The 21,562-nt window shown below is 37.4% G+C and overlaps 1 protein-coding gene across 1 annotated transcript; it reads left to right on the forward strand.

Moving 5' to 3' along the window:
- Positions 1-11,064: 11,064 nt before the first annotated feature.
- LOC120344788 (protein maelstrom homolog) lies at positions 11,065-20,535 on the forward strand. The gene is made up of 2 exons (XM_039414099.2): positions 11,065-12,563; positions 18,355-20,535. The coding sequence occupies exons 1-2, from the start codon at positions 12,326-12,328 to the stop codon at positions 19,896-19,898; spliced, it is 1,782 nt and encodes a 593-aa protein (XP_039270033.2). The 5' UTR covers positions 11,065-12,325; the 3' UTR covers positions 19,899-20,535.
- Positions 20,536-21,562: the final 1,027 nt, after the last annotated feature.

Below are 21,562 nucleotides of genomic sequence, written 5' to 3' on the forward strand. Positions count from 1 at the left end.
TATAAGTGGTTCTATTGCAATTATGAAAATAAGCATACTAATCGGATCACCTTGACGAATTCCTCTTTCAAATTTAATTTTAGAAGTCAAATACCCATTTACTAATATTCTAGCTTCAGAACCTGTGTATAATTATTATATTGATTATATAAGAACTACAGCCCGTGAGTGAGTAGGATGCGACCAACAGATACCATTAGTGGTGGTAGCCTAAAAGTCTCGTTGCGAGCAGCGCATTATGCACAGTGAGGCCGCATTAGGAGCAGCGCATTGGGCACAGTGAGGCCGCATTAGGAGCAGCGCATTGGGCACATCGAATTAGAAGCAGTGCATTTCGCCTAGTCAGGATTGATAATTCATTCTTACATTTTACTATGGGCGTTTTCTCAAACATCGATTTACTTTATTTCCGCAACAATGACCAATCAACAATGAAGTAACAATTGATATTTATGCGGCCGCTAAGACACTTTTTTGCCTCAGATAGATATTCAAGCATGGTTGTAAACATTGCCTCGCTTTCGTGCCTTTGCGTGTCATTTAACAGTTTGCACTTGTGTTACTAAAAATAGTTGTAAATCAAACAACTTAATTGTCATCATGCCTCCCGATGACAATAAGTTTAGCTGCAATAAATAAAAATCAAGGACGCAAGGAGCAGCGATTACACACAGTGAGGTTGCATCAAGAGCAGCGCATGGGACACAATGCGTGGTCGCATTACGAGAGGCGCATTGGGCACAGTGAGGCCGCATTAGGAGCAGCGCATTGGGCACAATGCGTGGTCGCATTAGGAGCAGCGCATTGGGCACAATGAGGCCGCATTAGGTGCAGCGCATTGGGCACAATGCGTGGTCGCATTAGGAGCAGCGCATTGGGCACAGTCAAAGTGACTATGAACCAAGTGGAGACACCGAGTGCAATGATGCATATCGGACGCCATTTTGTGTCCAAAAAATCGGGGGAACGCGACAGCGTCGGTTTGTTTCAGCTTCACCAGAAGGTCTCATTCGTCAATTTGTTTGAAGATTTTTTACTGTTTTGCATTTTATTGGGGTAATTTCATCATTTTTTTTTTGCTATTTGCCTCGTGGAATCATACTGGTATCGTGCGGTTTCGTGAAAGTTGCGTTAGTTATCTTATCTTCCCGTGTGAGTTATGCAACTTTGAAACTTCATATCTCACGAACCTTATATTAGATGCAGATAAGTTTTATATTGTTTGAAAGACAATCTAGGAGACTAATTATAATTATGAGATGGAGATAAAATGTTGCGATTATCATACAAAAATCTGCAAAATTGAAAATCGTGGAATTTTTTTGAAAAGCTTTTGAATTAAATACCAAAAACTTCGATTTGTTCTTGTTTTAACCTAATATGACATCGACACATTTGCAGAGGTTAAAGATAGCTTTCGACATTAGATAGAACTTATCGTGCACCAGTAAAATTGTATAAGCTATTTCATTCAATGTTCTCCAATTCTTGACATGTTCACTGCGCAAACTTGAGTAAAACAACAACGTTACCTAATTACTTCGTTACGCGATCACGTCGCAACGTAGCAACGTTCCGTATGAAAAAAACATATCGCTTTCCTTCGCAAGGGTGAAACGTCATTAACCTGATGCATACGTTTAAATCAGGTACTATTTGAACTGGTATTATGATACCTGTTCACACCATGCCGAAAGTTTAAAGCCTGCGTTTTACATTAATCATTCCAGAAGCTGATGAAATGAATTTTCTCGGAAAAATGTTTCTTAATTTAACGAGTTGTTGCAACAGTTGCTCCAAAAATTATAGAATGTAAACGATCTCATGGCTAGCACATTGTGCGGCCTAATGAATTTCATCGAAGCATGTACATTATAAGGTACAAAATTTAAAAACCAGCCGCCGCGACTGGTGTTGCATCTCTTATCAAATTATTATTGGCAGGATATTTCGATTCTTTTGCGTCGAAAAATGTAAAATATTTACTAGGTGATCTAGCGACGCCATCATGCGTTCTCGTTGATAAAACTTAATTGTAATTTTATCGATATCCAACAGTGAAAAATTAGCCTTGATGTTTTCAGGGGAACCCTATAAAGACACGGGGTTCAAATTGTTTGTTTGTTTCTATGGAAAGTGTCAATCCCGATGAATGCCCACAATCGTTACTAACTCTTTTCAGGTCTTACACACCTGATAAATATTTGAAAATTGATAATTTTACCCAATATTTATGCCACCCATCCAAAAAAGCAGTCGTATTTTTGCGCGAAGTATAAACTACATTTCGCGCAAATATTAATGCCTTTCTTAATATATGTTCGCCTGTTACTTTTCTGACAGATAAAGTTGCTTGAAATATAATTTCCCATCTTGCCGCAATATCGCTTTTAAAATTTTGAAACGTTTTCTCAATTTAAGGGTAAATATTCACGCAAAAGAGGAGACAAATATAATTAATGAAAACGGTATGCTAGTAGACCTGCGGCAAGAGCTCAAGTCAAATAGATAATATATTATTTTAGACACTCCAGATTATTATATGTTCTTGTAAACTTGATATACGCCGTTATGCTTCATTCCATGCATGTAGTATATTTTTTTGATATTATTTTGGCAATGTACACCACCTTGTTGAAAATTTGCGATACGCATATTTTAATATCATGACATGTACCGCAAAAATAAACAAAAATACTACAAAAAGTTTCTGTAGTATAAGTTGTATTGTAGTTCTGTCAGTTTGTTAAAATAGGTTCTGTGCAAGTAGTGATAATTACACCAGGAATTTTATAATAATTTAATAATAAAATGTGTATCTTTTTGTTTAATATTTTGGTCTTATCGGGTTGTTGATTTATCGATAGAAGTTGGATGACTTTAACCTTAACTTCGTATATGCTGACCATACCGCCGAGCCGAATTATCTGAGAAACATCTGCGGATAATTAAATACTCAGAAGAATGTTCATTCGTTTTGCCGCTGCGAAAGTTTGGTCCGAATTATTGAGCATCGTTTTTTTTTAATCAGCTGTTTATAACGATCGCAGGTTTAAATCACTCAGTAAGGATCATACAGCGATAGAACTCTGGACACAAAATGGCTGGTGTGACGTCACACGAGCGCTTATAACGTTACCAATGGTTGTCCTCACTTGGTTTATAGTCACTTTGGGCACAGTGAGGCCGCATTAGGAGCAGCGCATTGGGCACAATGCGTGGTCGCATTAGGAGCAGCGCGTTGGGCGCAATGCAACAACCTGGTCTGTAATTTAAGATTTTCTTTTTGTCGTAGTTATTCGATGAAGATCTGATGATATATAATGTGCTCCCACTTTTTATGGGGTATTTCATACATCCCATTCAAAAAGGCTTTGAATAAGAAGTTTTTTGTTGTATATTAAATTATTAAGTTGAATTGTATAAGAACGAATTCATCTCCTGATAAGGAGCTTCACGACTTCATCGTAGCAAAGCTCTAAACAAGTAAAAACAGTGGATATATGGCAACATCAACTGAAGACTATATGGAGAATACATAAGATCTTGAAAACCTAGTCCGATAAACATAGTCAAAAACCCTACTTATATTTGTGTGGAATGAAATTATGTCAATATTTTTTTCATATTCTATTACTTACTTCAAATATCACCATGAACATAAACGCATACTTGGACGTTTCCGACGTTCATTTTTCTTTCACCGATGAAAAATGACCGTCGTAACAACGATCAGGTTCGATCCTCACATGATTGGATTTTCTGATATGGTTCAATCAGTTGACCAAACGTGACCGAGCAATGCTATTGTAATCCATTGACAGTTGTAAACGTCAATTTCATGTTTCACGTAAAAATGAAAAACCTGCTTGCGAATTTATCAACAACACAAGCGTGGGGCGGGTCTGTGTAAATGAAATATCATTGCGTACCATCCTTAATCTCACAAACGACTTTATTTCTTGGAATTAGATTTGGCGTTAAAACCTTCCTAAAAAAACAGTACCAAGAAAACGAATTTCGTTGTTATGGGTGTACTCAGGAATATTTGCTATTAATTTACAAGGTGATATCATCTTTCCTTTATCCTTAATTTAATGCAAATATATTTTTCTTAACTTTGTTTATGTCTGAAGTTTATGCGAAATAAATACAAGATCTTTGGAAATGATATTTTTTTAATCATACAACATCACATAACAACGGAATTTAAAATTCCATTTATTAATATTTTTTTATAATCACTTATTGTCATAACATATATTATATCAATTCTTTGCGTTACGTATATCTTTGATTTCTCAGCTCTGGAAGGAGGTTATTCTGATGATCTTTAATTTTCTCCAACCTTTTCTCCGTCGATTTAATAAAAACGATCAGGAAGTCTTTTTTGAGATAGAAGCCGGCGACAATGTGAAGGCATCTACTGGCTTCTTTTTGGGGTATACCTCTTCATATATATGTAGTTTTTTGAACACCGGCGACAAATCCCTCACCCCTAGGGAAAGGAATATCTGGAAGAATACTACGGATAGAGTTATATATCGAAACATATTTATCCGTTTCCTCTAGCTCGTTTTTTGACGACTTCATTAAAATGTTTCGTAAAGCTTCGAAATGATTCCTTGTGGATCCGCAGTCGTCGCAAGTCCATTTCGAATCTTCTTCGTGGGTTACTTCAGTCAGGAGGTTCTCTTAGACATTTTCTGTGAAACCAAGTTCCACATGCCATGCATTTGTGCATTTTTCCACCGTTGTCAGGCATACGGCAACAGCAAAAAATGTCGCAAAACCATGAAAATGTGGGGTTTTCAAATCCATTTCTCGATTCACAGCAATGTTGAAATAAAGCCTCCATCGAACGATTCTTGAAGCATTCAAGTAGACCATGGCGTATGTTTTGTTGATTAATTTGCCTTCCAACGGGGTCTACTCCGTGACTCAAAATTACGGCGATTGCAACGGCGAAAAGTCCGCAATCATTCCCACCCACCTGCTGAGTAACATTGGCAACTCTGGCCGCTAACCGATTTTCTTGTAAATGGAGAAAACTGCACGCTGCTTGATCAACTATTAAGGGATATCGTATTTGATCTTCATCTTGATTTTGGTGATCTTTCGACGACTTCACAACGCTCATTTCCTGTAGGCTGTCATAGATTGTATATTCTTTTTCTTGGAAAACGACATTGGATATGCAGATCCAATGATTATATCCAAAATGCAGAATTTGGATAAAAATTTGCACATTTTCCTTTCGTTGAAATCCATGAGTTGGTCCAATGATTACGTCGTCAAGTCCATTGAGGTCTGGACGCTTAAGAAGGTCCCTTGCCGCATTTATATGTTTATCACTGAGCCATGCTCCAGTTTTCAAATCATGGACATCGTTATTTGTCAGAGACAGATCATTCATCAACTCCAGATCGCATTCACTTTCGACCTTTTCGCGGTCTCTATCATCCGTCTGCACGAGTTTCTCTGTATTATAATTGTTCACAAGGTTGGGGTTCAGGTTTTGCGGCATCTTGGTGCGCATACTTCAGGAGTACCCATATTTGTTTTGCGTATTTTGTGATGTGATAGTTTTACGAATCATTTTACGAATGACTATTACATATAGGTAGTTAATTAAGCTTAAATAAAAGTTGTACTTATACGCTCTTGGATATGTTAGACGCCACATAACGAAAAAATATCAAAATTACTAATGAGCATATGCAATATTTATGCTTCATTATCCAGTTCACCGTCACAATAATAATCCGATATCAGAAAGCAATATACCTCTCGGTTAACCGTTTTTCTGGATAATCATACCCTACTTTCAATATTTCACAAAATTCGAGACCGAAATTTAATATTTTTTCGAAATATACCCTATTTAAAAAGACGTTGGAAATGTTTATCGAGAAATGGAAACTAGAAAAAGGGAATTTTGGGGAAAATTTTATAGTTACTCATAGTCATTTAGGCATAAACAATTAATGTACAAAATTTTATGAGGCTTTGTTGTATGAAAGTTCCATAGTTTGCCTTTTACCCCCTTTAAACAACTCGATCAATTTAAGACACATGTTTTGTGTTTCGAGGTATTCTATCGGTTTACATCACCGATATATGAATATGCATTTAATGCATATGCATATTTGATCGCATATGTTTACATCACCGATATATGAATATGCATTTAATGCATATTTGATCGCACCGGCAAAATTACGAGGGCTGTCAGAATGATGTCGAAAGCAAAACCTCTCAGTGGCGCACAGAAACGCAGAAAAAGGGCAGAAGAGGAAGCACGGATGAAATAAATTAGAGTAACCAAGATAAACGGCAAGTTTTAGGTTACCATTGCCTTTTAATAGCGACATATTATGCTTTTTGACGAAATAAAAAAAGAGTTGTTTTAGCTTATTTAGGGTCATTTCCACGAAATATTTTTGCAGGGGGGCCCACGAGAGTCTTGCTACGCCACTGTACTAAGCGTTAGGAATACGCTCGCTACCGCACCTCTGATTGCCCGGCGTGGGTTCGCAGGTTCGAATCCCACGTGGGCCTGATCTTGTGCGAAAGGATTGCTGGACTCCTCGCCACCGTAGGGTGGTTCATGTACCGCTGGTCGATTACGACTTACTTCGAACCCATACTCTCCGAAGAAAAAAAAACTGACTATCTAATCCCATATCCGACCTCAACTGGTAACCAGACTACAGCCGTCGTTCGTCATATGATTAAGCCGTCTCATCAGATTTCTTCTGCCCAAGGATAAATATGTAAATCCTAATCCTATATGCCAATAATGTGAATGAGATCATTTAAATTAATCGATACCCCCGTCTTTTCTGAATATTTTAGTATATATTTACAATCATATTTTGGGGCTCCCGAAGTATGCGAACCAAGATGGCGGACATCGGAATGTAATATGTGTACTAGGTTAGGGTTAGGCCATAATTTTAGATATAAATACTACGGGAGGCTCTTGGCTAGTCTTCGAACTGATAATAGGGCTAAAATAGGGAAAATTGGAAAAAAATTATCGCCTAACCCTAACCTGTTACCCATGTTACGTTCCGATGTCCGCCATCTTGGTTCGCATACTTCGGGAGCACCCATATTTTATTATTTATGATGACTATTACATCAGAATGATAGTGCCATTTTTATCAATCAATCCAGTGAATTTCTTGGTGTTCTCTTCTTCGATTAATAACGACTAAAATTCCCAAGTCTTCGATTCCATCAAAGCAGCAATCTGTATATACTCAAATTTATATGCGAAAATCAAATGTACAAAAATGCTTATTCAGAGCCCTTTTCAAAGGACGTGTGTAATGCCCAATAATAAATGGGGCTGCATATCACCAAAACTTTATTGAATAACCACGGCAGAAAATAAATATCAAATTACAATGACATATCACCGGTCGAGTACCAAGTCAATTTGAATTCTATTATAGGCATAGTATTGACCCTATGTATGTAAAGTTCGATTCCCGTCATCAAATTGGTCGCGTACAAACAAGGCTATATAGAATGTAGGCTTTCTCGCTGTCGCGAATCATAAAGTGGTCTATTTTGTGAAATGTAACATACTATCAGTATGAAAGGGTTAAATACATATGATCCATAGTTACACAATTCACATTCGCTACACAACTCCGCAGCGACAGTAAAAAAAATAGCTTGGTATTTTTAAATTTTGGAGTCTGGCCGCCGAGAGATTAAATTCTAAAAACAAAATAACACGAATTAATAAAAGACATTGACATGATATAGTGAATAATGGCTTAGTTAAACGAGAGAATCTACGTCGGTTTACGAGAAAAATAAAATTCGAGTATTTTTTTAAAGGGGTCTTTGTGTTGCTTTGAAATGCTTAACATTTTGAAAATGAAATTGTAACGAAATAGTAAAATAAAATGGCGACGACAACTAAAGGAAGGGACACAGAGGAATGTAAAACGGCTTTGATGTTTAAAGGAAGGAACTGAGAATAAATAAAATGGCGGATTTAATACTTGAGAATTACATTGAATTTGGTTTGGTGTTTAAGATTGTAAAATTGATGTTAGAGATTACTTTGAAGCAAAATAATAAGTTAGAATAATCCTGTAAATTGAATAATGAGTGATTTGACGGATTATTGAACCATTGAAGTTTACCGTGAATCAAATTCTGTATGAAGTAAAAGAACTCATAATATCTAAGAACAGAACAATACAATCATTAATCAATAACAAGTAATTACAAGTAAATATACAAAAAAGTAAGCTCACACTACACGATTTTTTATTTGCCTGGTCTTATAATATTTGAATTTTTTCATATATTAAGGTTTTTTCTCACGTTTTATAATGGATAATAATAAGAGGAAAGAAATAAAATACAGGACGATTAATAACGAGGCGATACATTGCGAGATACACACTATATACAATTCGCAACGGCCGTCCGAATCGAGTCGCCTTGATCGAGTCGAGTTGCATGATAAGCGTGAATCGTTGCTATGACCTTGCTACGGGTTTACGTCGGGTTTACCAACCAGAGAAAAGTTTGATTTACTGCCGCATAGGGTGGGGATAAATTGAAGGGTTTGTTGAGTGGCGTAGCAAGACTCTCGTGCCCCCCCCCCCCCCCCCCCCCCCCCCGCAAAAATATTTTGTGGAAATGACCATAAAAACTCTCGGACATAAGCTAAAACAACGCTTTTTTTATTGTGTGGGCCCTCCCGCGACCGCGGGGGTTGCGGGGGTGGATGCTACGCCACTGGGTTTGTTACAAGTCAAACTTTTGAGTCAAGCTGAGCTTGGGTGCTCGCTTCTGAGAAGTTACTAGTAATTTCCATTTATTCATCGTCAATTTCGACATCGGATAATTCGTGTATTTCTTAGTATATATATATAAAAGGGACAAATAACATTATAATCCATAGTTACACAATGTACATTCGCTAAACAAGGAGAAAATTGGCCCTATGTATGTAAAGTTCGATTCCCGCGCTATTGAATTGACACTCGTTACGAAATGGGACTCCAATCTTGATTCCTTCAGACGTTAATAAGCACACAATATATGGAATCCCAATTGTTATATTGAAAAATGCACAATTCAATCCGACTACAGATAAATTGAAAAACACTTAACTTTTAACGCAGTAAAATCAGAATAAATCAAAAGCACAATATATTTCAGCTCTCTCTCGGCGTGGCAGGAAACGATAGGTCATCAAATTGGTCGCTTACAAAGAAGGCTATATAGAATGTAGGCTTTCTCCCTGTCGCGAATCATAAATTGGCCTATTTTGTGAAATGTAACATACTATCAGTATGAAAGGGTTAAATACATATGATCCATTTACACAATGCACATTCGCTACACTATTTAGGCTACAAGTCGAGTTCCAATTGTTTCTAGACATTATAGATTCCATAAATAATGGTAGAATGGATGGGTAAATTGTCAATCCTGAATGTGCATAATGCGCTGCTCCTAATACGCCATGCATTGTGCCCAATGCGCTGCTCTTAATGCGACCTCACTGTGCCCAATGCGCTGCTCCTAATGCGATCTCGCATTGTGCGCAATGCGCTGCTCCTAATGCGGCCTCACTGGGCGTAATGCGCTGCTCCTAATGCGCTGCGCGCAATGAGACTTTTAGGCTACCAACCCCTCTCACAGATACCGGTAGACTATGGTGAAACTGCAGCAAAACGCTGGGAACTGGAGTGGGCGTTAACGAATCAAGTTGCCCCAATGGAGCGTATCGCGTCAAACACTCCTCATTGGTCAAGGCTTTAGTTGCGCATCATGGTATATTAGTCGTTGGGTATAATCATGCGCAAACAGGAGTTCAACGTACACAAAATCTAATAATTTTTATCATCAAATCATATTTACCTTTATTAGCCATAGCCATTGATTATATAAGAACTACAGCTCGTGAGTGAGTAGGATGCGACCAACATATACCGGTAGACTATGGTGAAACTGCAGCAAAACGCTGGGAACTGGAGTGGGCGTTAACGAATCAAGTTGCCCCAATGGAGCGTATCGCGTCAGACACTCCTCAGTTATATATGTAACTCCTGGCAACATCTCCTCTCAAATTTCATTCTAATATCAAAATCGACCGGAAAATAAGAGGGTTTTGACTCCGGGGCTGATGAAAAAAAAAGCTACCAGTTTAAGACCAAGGTCAACTACTTATTCCAATGTAACATACTTAAAAAGCCATGAACGTGTAAATATTCAATATCATCACTTTCATAACACTATCCCTCATTCCAATTTGATAATATCCGACCAGCATTAATATTACTTTCCAGATTTCAAATTTTAGTCACGACGGAAGTTAGGCGACGCAGGAAATCTTCACGACTTCACCCGGGGTCTCAAAACTCAGTTTGGTAAGCATTGGGTTACGCCATTCGTGAGACCCCTCTTCAACGATGAGATCAAACGATTCGTCCTGAATTCATTATGGCACCATAATAAATGCCTTTCACGGCTATGTAAAGTTTATTATGATGTCATGCATCTTTTTTAAACTACGTGAAATGCGAAATTTTAGTTACAGCCTGCACGCGAGAAACGTATGTTAATCACTAAATAGATTGGATAGTAAGTTGAATATAAAAACGCTTTAGGAAACTCGAGGATTCATTAAAACGTCAAACCAGATGTCATAATATTCGTTTCCAGTCGCACAAGGTGGAGGCCACCGCTGATAAATAAAATTATAAATGTATCGGGTGTACGATTAAAAAAAATCCGAAATGTTTAATAAATAGTAAAAATAGATATTAATTCTTATATTCGTTGTTCTTTAGATAAATTAGTATAGCTATATATATACAGATATATCGACATTTTATTATCATTTTCCCAACGCATTATGCATCAGCTGATTTTCCATCGATGCCTCTTTTTAGACTCTCGCATCGGTCAATTGAAATCTGAAATCTGGCAACGGCGATCGGTGCTTTCAAAAACGAGAGAGATGTCTGCTGAGTAGGGCTTGGAATTTCAGGGAAAACATTTTAACCGTTAACCGGGTAACATTAACCGGTTAACCGCAGCTTGGCGTTTCACATAATAGTTTATAATTTTAGCTTGTTACCGTACGTCACAATGGTTACAAAACAATTTCGCATGTCCTTATCCCGGTATCGCTCAAAATTATTCACGAATCGAGATAGTTTCGTGATCGCTCTGCTGCAAGAGATATGTGGCGTGAGTAGGACATATGGAAGTATTTCAGTGCAACCCGATTCCGTTATTAAATGTCATGTATGTGACAAATTTTAAGTGTTTGGTGTGCAAATTCTACTTTGAGATAGTCTATATAAAGAAAAACTGCATCAACTACGCACTTGTTGGTTGACATTGAATATACATACTGATAGTCTATACGATTTTATTTCAAAATCGTGAACAATATATTTCGACCGAAAAATGATTCATAATTAGTTATTGTCAAATTTTCATAATCAACAATCTTGGTACTCCAATTAGACTATTATTCCCATTTATTAGGTCCTCACCAATACAGTTAGCGATGAGATAAATTTGCGATGACGTAATCATTTTTGAAAGAATTGTACAATATAAAGATGATTAATACCGGTACCTGAGATGTCAGTTGACGGTTAAAATAAATCGTAACCGTTAACCATCTAAAATTGGTTAACCATTCCCAGCCCTACTGCTGAAAGATGTCTGCTAGGGTGGCTCAACGGGCTAAGCGCTAGGAATACGCTCGCCACCGAATCTCTAATTACTCTGCGTGGGTTCGCAGGTTCCAATCCCATGCAGGGATGGTTATGTGCGAGAGGATTGCTGGACTCCTCGCCGTCGTTGGGTGGTTCACGTAACCGCTGGTCGGTAACGTTATAATTTACTTCTCAAATAGCCTACACTGTTTTCGGGTAGTCTAGACCAGGGCTACTCAACTGGCGGTCCGAATACGGACCTTTCGACCATGAAATTAGGACCGCTTTGCTTGTTTATTTTGGCAGCCTAAGCATCGTTTTATAGTTTTAGATGATTTTGATACAATTTAAATACACAGCTATACAGCTTATCGTACTGGTACCGATGTGCGATATTTTTGTGTCCATATTTGCGAGCCATTCATTGCTCTTGTATTTAATTTAATATTGCATTTGAAGTTTCGTTTATTTGATGAAATAAATTTTCTGTAATATCTGGACCCCAGTAATTTTGAAGTTTTGTAAACGGACCTTTGGTGAAAATAGTTGAGTAGCCCTGGTCTAGACTATAAAAATCAAATAATCTGTTCTGTAGTGCAACACATAAAATGCCTAAAAAGAAACAAGCTCCGAAAAATGCATTCAGTTTCTATTTGGATGACATGATTCCTGAATTACGCCAAAAAGGAATCAACATCCGGGGAAAACATGAAGCAGTACCTCATGTTCATCGGATGTGGAAAGAATTGACTCAAGCAGAAAAATCTTCCTATGAAGAAAGAGCTCGGCAGTGGAAAATAACAAAGTCTGAGAGACCTTTCAGACCTGGACGCCTTGATTGTACAGGTAAACTGAATTATTCTAGCAGTATGAAAGTGTGTCTGTGTGTGGTGTTGTATCTAACTACCAGAAAAGTAAGCAACTATGTTTTGCCTCCTTCTGTTCTTTAACTGTTTAACAGGATCTCAAGAAAAAATATTTCTATATTCAAATAGCCCTGCAGACTGTAGGGCCAATTTCTTCTAGCATAACCTGACAACAGTGTATAGTCAGTTTACAGTTTATGGCTCACAGGCCACTGATATCTTGACAAACGGTTTTGTACTAGCCTACCCATAAATTTTTTTCAAACATTGCAAACAATCTCTCATTGCTTACAGCATAAATTTGAATTGAGTAAAATTAAAATAACAATGAATGCAATAGCCCAATCAGCCTAATTAGTCCGGCAGATAAGGGGCCCTTTTTGGCCCAAGTTTGATTTCAGACATAAAGTTTTTTTTATTTGTGATTATTCATCTTGGGGCCATTGCCCATCATTTCTACATGGGTGTGGAGTTTGCAGCCTTGAGCAATTTTTTTTACGGCTCGATATTTGTATTAGTGTTTTTTGTCAAACCTGTGCATCATAATGACGCACAACCTGAACCATAACCTGTTACAATACTATGTTCAGGTTGTGCGCAACCTTGGTGCACAAACTACGCAAGCACCAAATTTACTAGGAAATAAAATCAATAACTTTTTAGATATTTGTTGAGCCCAGCTTTGGGTCGCGACCCATATACAGTATATGGAAATACTGTCGAAACATACGCGTAAAATAAAGAGTACTATTTTAAAATACCCGTTTTTGTTGCAATTAACAATACAAGCCTGCTAATGCAGTCGCCAGTGGTTCAAGTGGATATACACCCGGTGGAGAACAGTCAATTATTTGTTAGCGAGAATTGTTATGCAGCGGGATGATCACGACGACGCTGTGAAAGATAATGATATCACGAGAACAAGAATGAGAAAATTGCTACATTTTATAGTATATCCCTGGGAAAGAATGTAGTTCATTCTTATGTTCCATGCCAATGCTTTTCAAACTACCAAAGACTCTCAACACTTTTGCTTCTTCTCTTCTATAAAAATACATTGTTATTATATATTCGCATTTCCATCTGTTTGTTCGTGCTCCCAGATAACGATCAGCGGCCTCCAAGGAGGACGGGGTCCCCTTTTGAGAAACCTTGTCATAAACTAAAAGAGGCGACCGTGCTTCTCTTGCCTGTTGTCATGCTGTCCCTGGAATTCAGCTACAACAAAAATTTCACGAAAACGGATTTTTAACTTTTATGATTTCATTAATATTCTCAACAATGAATGATATACGGGTGGTAAAATGCCAAGTTATTTCAACAACATGATCATGTTTTGCAATTTACAACCAATATTTTGTATGTAACTTTGTTTGACAGAGCCCCAAGAGCTCTAACTACAAATATCAAAAATGTGAGCCGAAACATTCACACTACAACATTGTCAAATGTGCTGTATTTACGATAGATAACAGGTTTACCAAAAAGAATTACATGAAAAATGGTAAAATAAAGATCAATTCAGCAATATCTACTTGGTGATATGCATCTGTTGATGATTTTATGTGTTTGTTTCGGAAGTTTAATAACAGAATTAATTAATTGTGGTTGTTGTTGTTGGGAATGTTTTAAAAAAAGGTTGCATGGAAAAAATTTTTCACAAAATTTGATAGTTTTCACAAGGTTTGATAGTAGTAGAGAAGTAGAAAAAATACTTTTTTTTCATTTGATAATCACGCCACAGAACTTCCCCGATATAAGTATACGCAGCATTTGCGAGAGGCAGAAATGCCAAGATGGGATTTCATCGCATTGCAAACCAATATTTGCAATTCTTATATATATTCGCGCATTCCCATCTGAACAACGTGGAAAAGATTATACCCATCTACACACTTTAAGAACTATGTCAGATGAGCGTCATATAATCGAATATCAGTAAAGGAATAGTGCTTATTTAACTTAGTTCACAAAGTTTTATTTCTATTTTATGAGGTCAAAATAACGGAATGAAACTCCCCTCTATTGTGGTCTAGATCAGTGGTTCTCAAAGTTTTTTGTACCGTCGCACTCTTACAGTACTTGGGATTGGGACGAGTCCGGCTTTACAGAGATTCGACGAATCCGAGTAATAGGTCAAGGACTCGAATCGAATCTTCCGAGTCCGTGGCGTCACAATGAAAAAGCAGAAAAACCCGTTTTTGACCATGCTACAGCAACGTGCGCTCACAAACATACGTCGTACTCGTAGCTCATATTCTTTGCCTAATACTTCTGCAGATAGCTATTGAATCATTTCATAAATATATTTTCCCTATTTTTTGGCAGCCAAAATACAAACGTGAACTTGGATCAATTTCCAGCCCATCACCTTCTGGTAATTCTGGGCGGCTATTTAGCAATTCGTACATGTCAATATGAAAAATAAAAAGCTTCTGACTGCAATGCTTCCCCATAATTCCAGATACTTCTAGCTGTAAACTTACTATGTCGCGTGCGCAAATGGTAGAGAGATGCCACTCGTCAATACATTGAGGTACATCTGCTTGCAATTTAGTAGTTCATGTAAAAGTTCTAATATTTTACTTGCTTTCCATTTCCCTTTTTTTAGGGAAAAGATTGCACATAATAAACTTGATTTAGAAGAGATATTGATGAAATTACCCCTTGGGTTGATCCAGAGCATGTTTCATTTTTGGGTGAATCGAGAACTCAAAAAAATTGCGCCAACACATATTTCATTGTTCACATGTATACCAAAAAGGATAGTTAATTTGAAGGCAACTGGCGCAACATCATTGGTATAAGCGATCAATAGTTTTCAACATGCGTTATTATATCTAGATATCTGTCGACGTTTTCATTAAGAGTGCATATAATACATACGAGGAATATTGTTACAGATCTAACAACAAATTTTACCAGTTAGGGTTTGTACTGAGATTTATAGAGGTAAAAGTACTAACATATGCGCAAATTAGTAAAAACAGAATTGATTATAGACTCTGTAAAAATGACGTGGACTCGAAATCGAATCCGAGTCCAAAAAATGTGTAGATTCGACTCGAATCCGGACCCGAATCTCGGCCCATCCCTACTAGGTACATTATATGTCCCTCCCTCACCAATATAATTAAACATGAATTTACAAACAAATTTATTGCGAATAAAGAAGCAAGTAAACTAATCATAGTTTTTTAATGAGGCATATGAGCTTCGGCGAGTATTTTATTAATATTTGGAGACATTTTGGTCAGGCGCAATCTCAAATCCTGTTTGCTAATGAAAAGGTAATATTTTCGAATTTATAGTATTAGCGCCATGACTGAAAACACCTTTTCTACCATTAATAAGATGTTAGAGATTCAACGATTCTACTTCATCAAAAATGCCAGATTGCTCGCACCAAACTACCAGTGCAAGTCGATGAACTGATCTTGAAGTTCAACTTTTAGATCTGCAGGATTAGTAGATTATGGTCGAATTATCCAGCTTGGGATAGTATGGTTGATGAGATCCAGCAAATGTGCATATCATCCACTAGGTTATGTAAATGCAAAGAGTAGGCCTATCTTAAGTTATTCATCTTCGCCTTAATGCGAAATAGTGCTTTGCTTCCTATTAGCGTATTTTTGGGCTGATTACTTGGCCCGGCAAAAAAAGATTTTTTAGCACTGAAAATTTTTTTCACATTACCGCTCAACGAGTCAAGGCATACCCAGCCATGGAATTGGCTATTCTGCCCAACTAAGTCGTGATTTGGCATTAGGTAGCAGCAGCAATCATTCTGGACAACCCAACACATTAACTGGACGGATGCAATAACCTGTGAATATGGTGTGATGAATATGACACCATACTTCATGGGTTAACAGCTGTGTGTTCTAGTATGGTGTTCGTTAGCCATAAATTACTTTATCTCCTAGTTGCTGTTTTTTTTTAATTACCAATGTTGGGCATAAATAGTGAGGGAGTGCTTCTTTGCATGGGTCAGGTTATGATTTCCATCAAGTTTTTTTTTAAAAAGAATTACCTGTAAGAACAAATAACAGCTGGCAGTACAAAGTCGAATAACAGAAGCCGTGATTGGCAGACTGTTTGGCGATTTACAAAATGTGGTGCGAGGTGTAGAAATATAGATATAATTGACATGTTTTTTAATGGCTCAACACAGAGTGATTGATTGTCTGGTACAGTTATTTCATTTTAAATAAATGCACTGGACCTAAATTAATAAAGCTAAAGTGTTTGCAGTTCTGTAGGACATGTCTTCACATATTAAAGTAACTATATATTACCAGACTTTCAAGAGATTGTAGAGGCTGCTGTTCCAGATTAGGAAAATGTCCTGTAGTGTCACATCCCGTAGAGACTAGAGTCACATACAATGTGCTCAATATTGCCATGTATCTACAGTGTTACATTGAGTAACTTGAGTGGGTCCTTCAATTACTGCACCAGAAAATAGTATGGGCACCTACTGTACCAGCACAACAATTTACAACACAACACAATGAAACGTTATTGCATGGTGGACTTGCAGTCCTGTATTTTATATCTACTAACGGAGTCTTATGTGTAACTTTTGTGCAATTTTGTTTAAACCACATGAAGCGACTGCTTGGGTAATGATACAAAACATGTTGCTGGTAAAGTGGTAATGTAAAAATACATCGCAAATCACAACATTTCTAATATTGTTCTGTAGAGTCACTTTGAATAGCCCATTCTTTCACGTAATCTAGTCTTTTTCAAAGAATTTTTTCGAGAATATTTCAAATTATTGCCATAAGTAGTAAATACAATTAGTCAGTCTGTTGTGACAGATATAAAATGAGTAACCGAATCATTACGCCTCTCGAAGTCGACTTCTGTTGCCATGCTCTCCTTCCAGTGGAAGAAAGGACTTGTGCGACAAATACCTAGGTACTGTTCGCACATAAACAAAACCTGTTAAGGGTGTGCAATTGTCCCACTGTCTGGATTTTTCGTCCCCCGAGAGGGGCGATATTGCCCACTTTGAGGATCATTGATTAGATTCCACATGATGACGAATCAAGGGCAACTCTAGAAATCAGACTACAGAGTAACACAATATCTTGCTCATATGAATGAATGGTTTTATCAACTTTGAATTCAGTTTTCCTTGGATCAGATTCAATGAAACATGATACAGTATTTGCAATGTATTTGGTGTTTGTTCTAAGAAATATCATCTATGATGAGAGTTATCATCTTTCAAATTTGAGGCAGTTGCTTCAAGTAGAATTGATAGTAAATGATTCTTCTATTGACCATTTGTACAGTATTGGCTTATTTTACTTGAAGGAACCCGCAACTATCAGTCAATTCATCAAAGGATCTAAGATCTGATCTAAGTCGTGTGTATGAACTGATAAAATATCACTAATGATTTGCAACCTTCAACTTATTTGGTTATAAACTGAAAATAAAATAATCATCATCACATCACATTAATTCCATCTTTTTTTTATTAAATCTTAATGAAAATGAAATAAATTTGTCACTTTTTGATTTCTCGTCATTAAAATTAGGCCCTGCTTATTACACCAGTAAACCTATTTTATCTCACCCACAGTGTAACAAATTCTCTAAGATTTGCCTCAATTAACGGGTACTCACTTGATGCTTTGTAAAACTAAAAAGGTTCTCACTATTTTAAACCTGTTAGCTTCTTATTTCTTAAATTCCGTCTTGCAAGCCTTGGTATGGTTATTCCCAAAACTCACATTTTGTCTTCTGCCTTGCAGGTAATCCTCTTGAGAATCGGATTGACATGGACAAAATGATATTAGATCAAAGGAAAGAACAGAAAAAACTATTGTTAGATAAATGGCAGTCAATCCCAAAAGACCAAGTTTTAGATGAACATGTTTACATCATCTCTTTTCAATCATTTTTTGAGTTCCCAAATGAGGAAGGATATCAACCATGCGAAGTTTCATGCGTTGATTACACTTTACGTTCTGGTATAAAACGAGAATGGCATGCTATGATTGATCCTGGACCCATAAAGAGGGGACTTGCTGCTGAAAGTAAAATTTTTAGTGAGCGTACTCATAACATACCAGTTTTTGGATTTGATCTTGCTCGTAATGATTATCTGAAGTTGTGGAGAGATTTATTAGAGTTCGTAAATCATGATAATTTGACGAGGATATATCCACCTTTATTTTCTAAATTGTCGGAACTGAAGAAAAACCTGTTTTGTTTGGATTATTTAGCACAGGCCGCAGGAGTATCAAATCGCCTTTCAAAGGTTTATCAGTGGGAAGGCTTGGCTTCAGCTTTGTACCAACATGCCGGCATTCAATCTCCTTCAATCAACATTATTGAAGACGGATCATCTACTACTATGTATGATTATGAAGCTAATACAAAGTGTGATTATCATGACGAAATTGAATGTGTTTACTGTTCTTTACTTACTGTGAAGAAGTGTTGTTTCTGGATGAGTGATGCTTTTTCTAAAATTTTCAATTATGAAATTACAGAACGCCACCTGCCAGTCCGACAAGCACCTGAGTATACTATCATTAATCCAGAGGATATACATGTTGACGGTGTGACAAAGCGGCGATTTATGGGTGCATCATCTGCTCAAAGATATGATTCTAATCTGCCACTTAATTTGCAAAATAATACACTAGCAGACATCAGTAGAATGAACTCTAGTAGTTTCAGCTCGGCGTTCGGATCAAGAGATATTCGATATCGTCCCAAGTATCATTTAGTCGAGCCAAAAATTTCATTTGGCCGTGGTATGGTCATTCCTGGAAGACAGCCTCCAATGATGACAGATGACAATTTATCAACAATGTCAGTAACAGACACTAATGATGATGTCAATTCAATGATTTTAAGTGATGTTGAATCAGACACTACTTGCCAGGCTGATGATGAGAGTGAATCAATTTATTCTCTGAGTAGAGCACCTAAAACTACGCCGTTTGTAGTTGATGCATTGAAAAACTACAGAAATTTGAGTATAATGACAAAAAATCCAGAAAGAAGCAGTACTGTTAAAGATTTGGCTGCTTCTTCAAGCAAATTGAATGCTGGGAGTGTGCTTGCAATAAACTTGACTAACGGTGCAAATGATAGTGATTATGATACTTTTAATCTGGCTGGTGTAGCGAAAGCACTAGACAAATCCAATAATAAAATGCAGGACAAACTTGATGAAGATTTCAGTGGAATGCCTTCACTTCATCCACAAAATCACTTTACTCTAGAACATATGAGGAGAAGTGATAGTATTCGCAATATGAAAAACAGTAACAAGAAGTGGTAGCTTCAATCACGGACGCAATCAATTAGAAAAATTGAGTGGAGACCTTGCTTTATCAGAAATTGCATTTGGTAGAGAATTTCTTTCATCAACTTCGTAACGTTTCTCAGCACAAACTCTGCCTATCCAGTTATGTTTTTCTTTGCCATGCTCAGGAATGGGAGCAGTTCTTTCATAAGTAAATCTGTGATTAGAGCTTAAGCCAAATATCTGTCTGTGGTGGGTTAAGCATATTGGAGATGTTGCAAAATTCAAGGCTTGTGTGATGGCCAGTAGTTTGCTATTCTAAATTACCTAAGTCTCGATCCTTTTGAGTATTATGCATGTACAGAGCCTCGTTGTGTAAGAAACACCCAATTGTGTAAGAAACACCCAAAAATGGTTTCGTTTTTATTGTTTGGCATCAAGCATCATTAATTAGCACTCCTGGGTTTAAGTGTTCCCTTTCAATGCAGTATTGGGACGGGTTGAGCCAAGGGTGCTCTTTAGTGATTTTTTTAGCAGAATCATGAAAATTCCTGCTTTTAATGCACTAGTGAGTGACCCTATTTCAGACTCATTTCTCACATTTGTATGTATCATTGTCATTTATTAAAGCATTTCTTCTTGGGCACACTCTCAAATAAATTTCGTTTATGAATTTAGTCTTTATAAATGAGTTAAAGGTGTATCAGGACATATTGTTTTGGTTGATTGGAGAATTAAATTAAACAATTGACGTCAGAAATCGGTTAATAGGGCTGGGAATTTTAGGGGGAAAACTGATTAGCCGTTAACCGGGTAAAATTATCTGGTTAACTGCAGTTTGACGTAATAAGTTATAAGGTAAGCTTGTTGAGTCCCAATGGTTCCAGAGCAATTTAGCGTGATCTTGCACTGGTTTCGTTCGAAATTGTTCACGGTTCGAGATAGTATGGTCGCACTCCTGCAAGAGAAGTATTTCAGTAAACTGATCCCAAAATTGGATGTGATTTATGTGACGAAACTTCCAGTGTTCGATGTGCAACTTCTACTTTGATATATCACAGTGGCGGCGCGTCAATAGGGCCAACCGGGGCAATGCCCCGGTTGTTTTTTCGGTATAATAAAAAATATTCGAAAAATACCTCAATATCGGTTGCACAGACTGTTTACACTAGCCATATTCTCCCGACATGGTTCATTTTTCGCTCGCAGCCTTCGCCGAACGTCGACGGGGCGACGCCGATTTTGCCCCGGTTGCTCATTGTATATCGTATTCTCTCTTTTATCTTCCACTCGCCGCGTTTGTCTCGTTTGTTTTCTGTTTTTTTTACTAAATCATCGGGGCTAGCCCCGAAATTATGACGACACAATGCCGACGTTTCTTACAACACCGTGTTGACATATTCACGCATTCCTTCTCGTTCGTTGGTTGCTTGAAGAGTTGATAGTTTCCTCGCCTTCGTTTTTGTCGCTTGTTTCGCTATTTGAATCAGTTAGAGACCTTTAGTCCATTTGCTTTCGATTTTCCACATTCCTTTTGAGCTCCTCACTTCTTTCCGGCTTCGCATTTCTTAGCCTTAGACCTCATAATGAATAAGGTTGATGCACTACTTCGCACTCCGTTTTCGCAGCTGCCGCTGGAACAAAAATTGGAGGTACAACGTCTTGGGCCTTATCAACCAAAAAATTGTTCACTGGAACAA

The sequence above is a fragment of the Styela clava genome, chromosome 1, assembly GCF_964204865.1.
Source record: "Styela clava chromosome 1, kaStyClav1.hap1.2, whole genome shotgun sequence".
Classification (NCBI taxonomy): Eukaryota; Metazoa; Chordata; class Ascidiacea; order Stolidobranchia; family Styelidae; genus Styela; species Styela clava.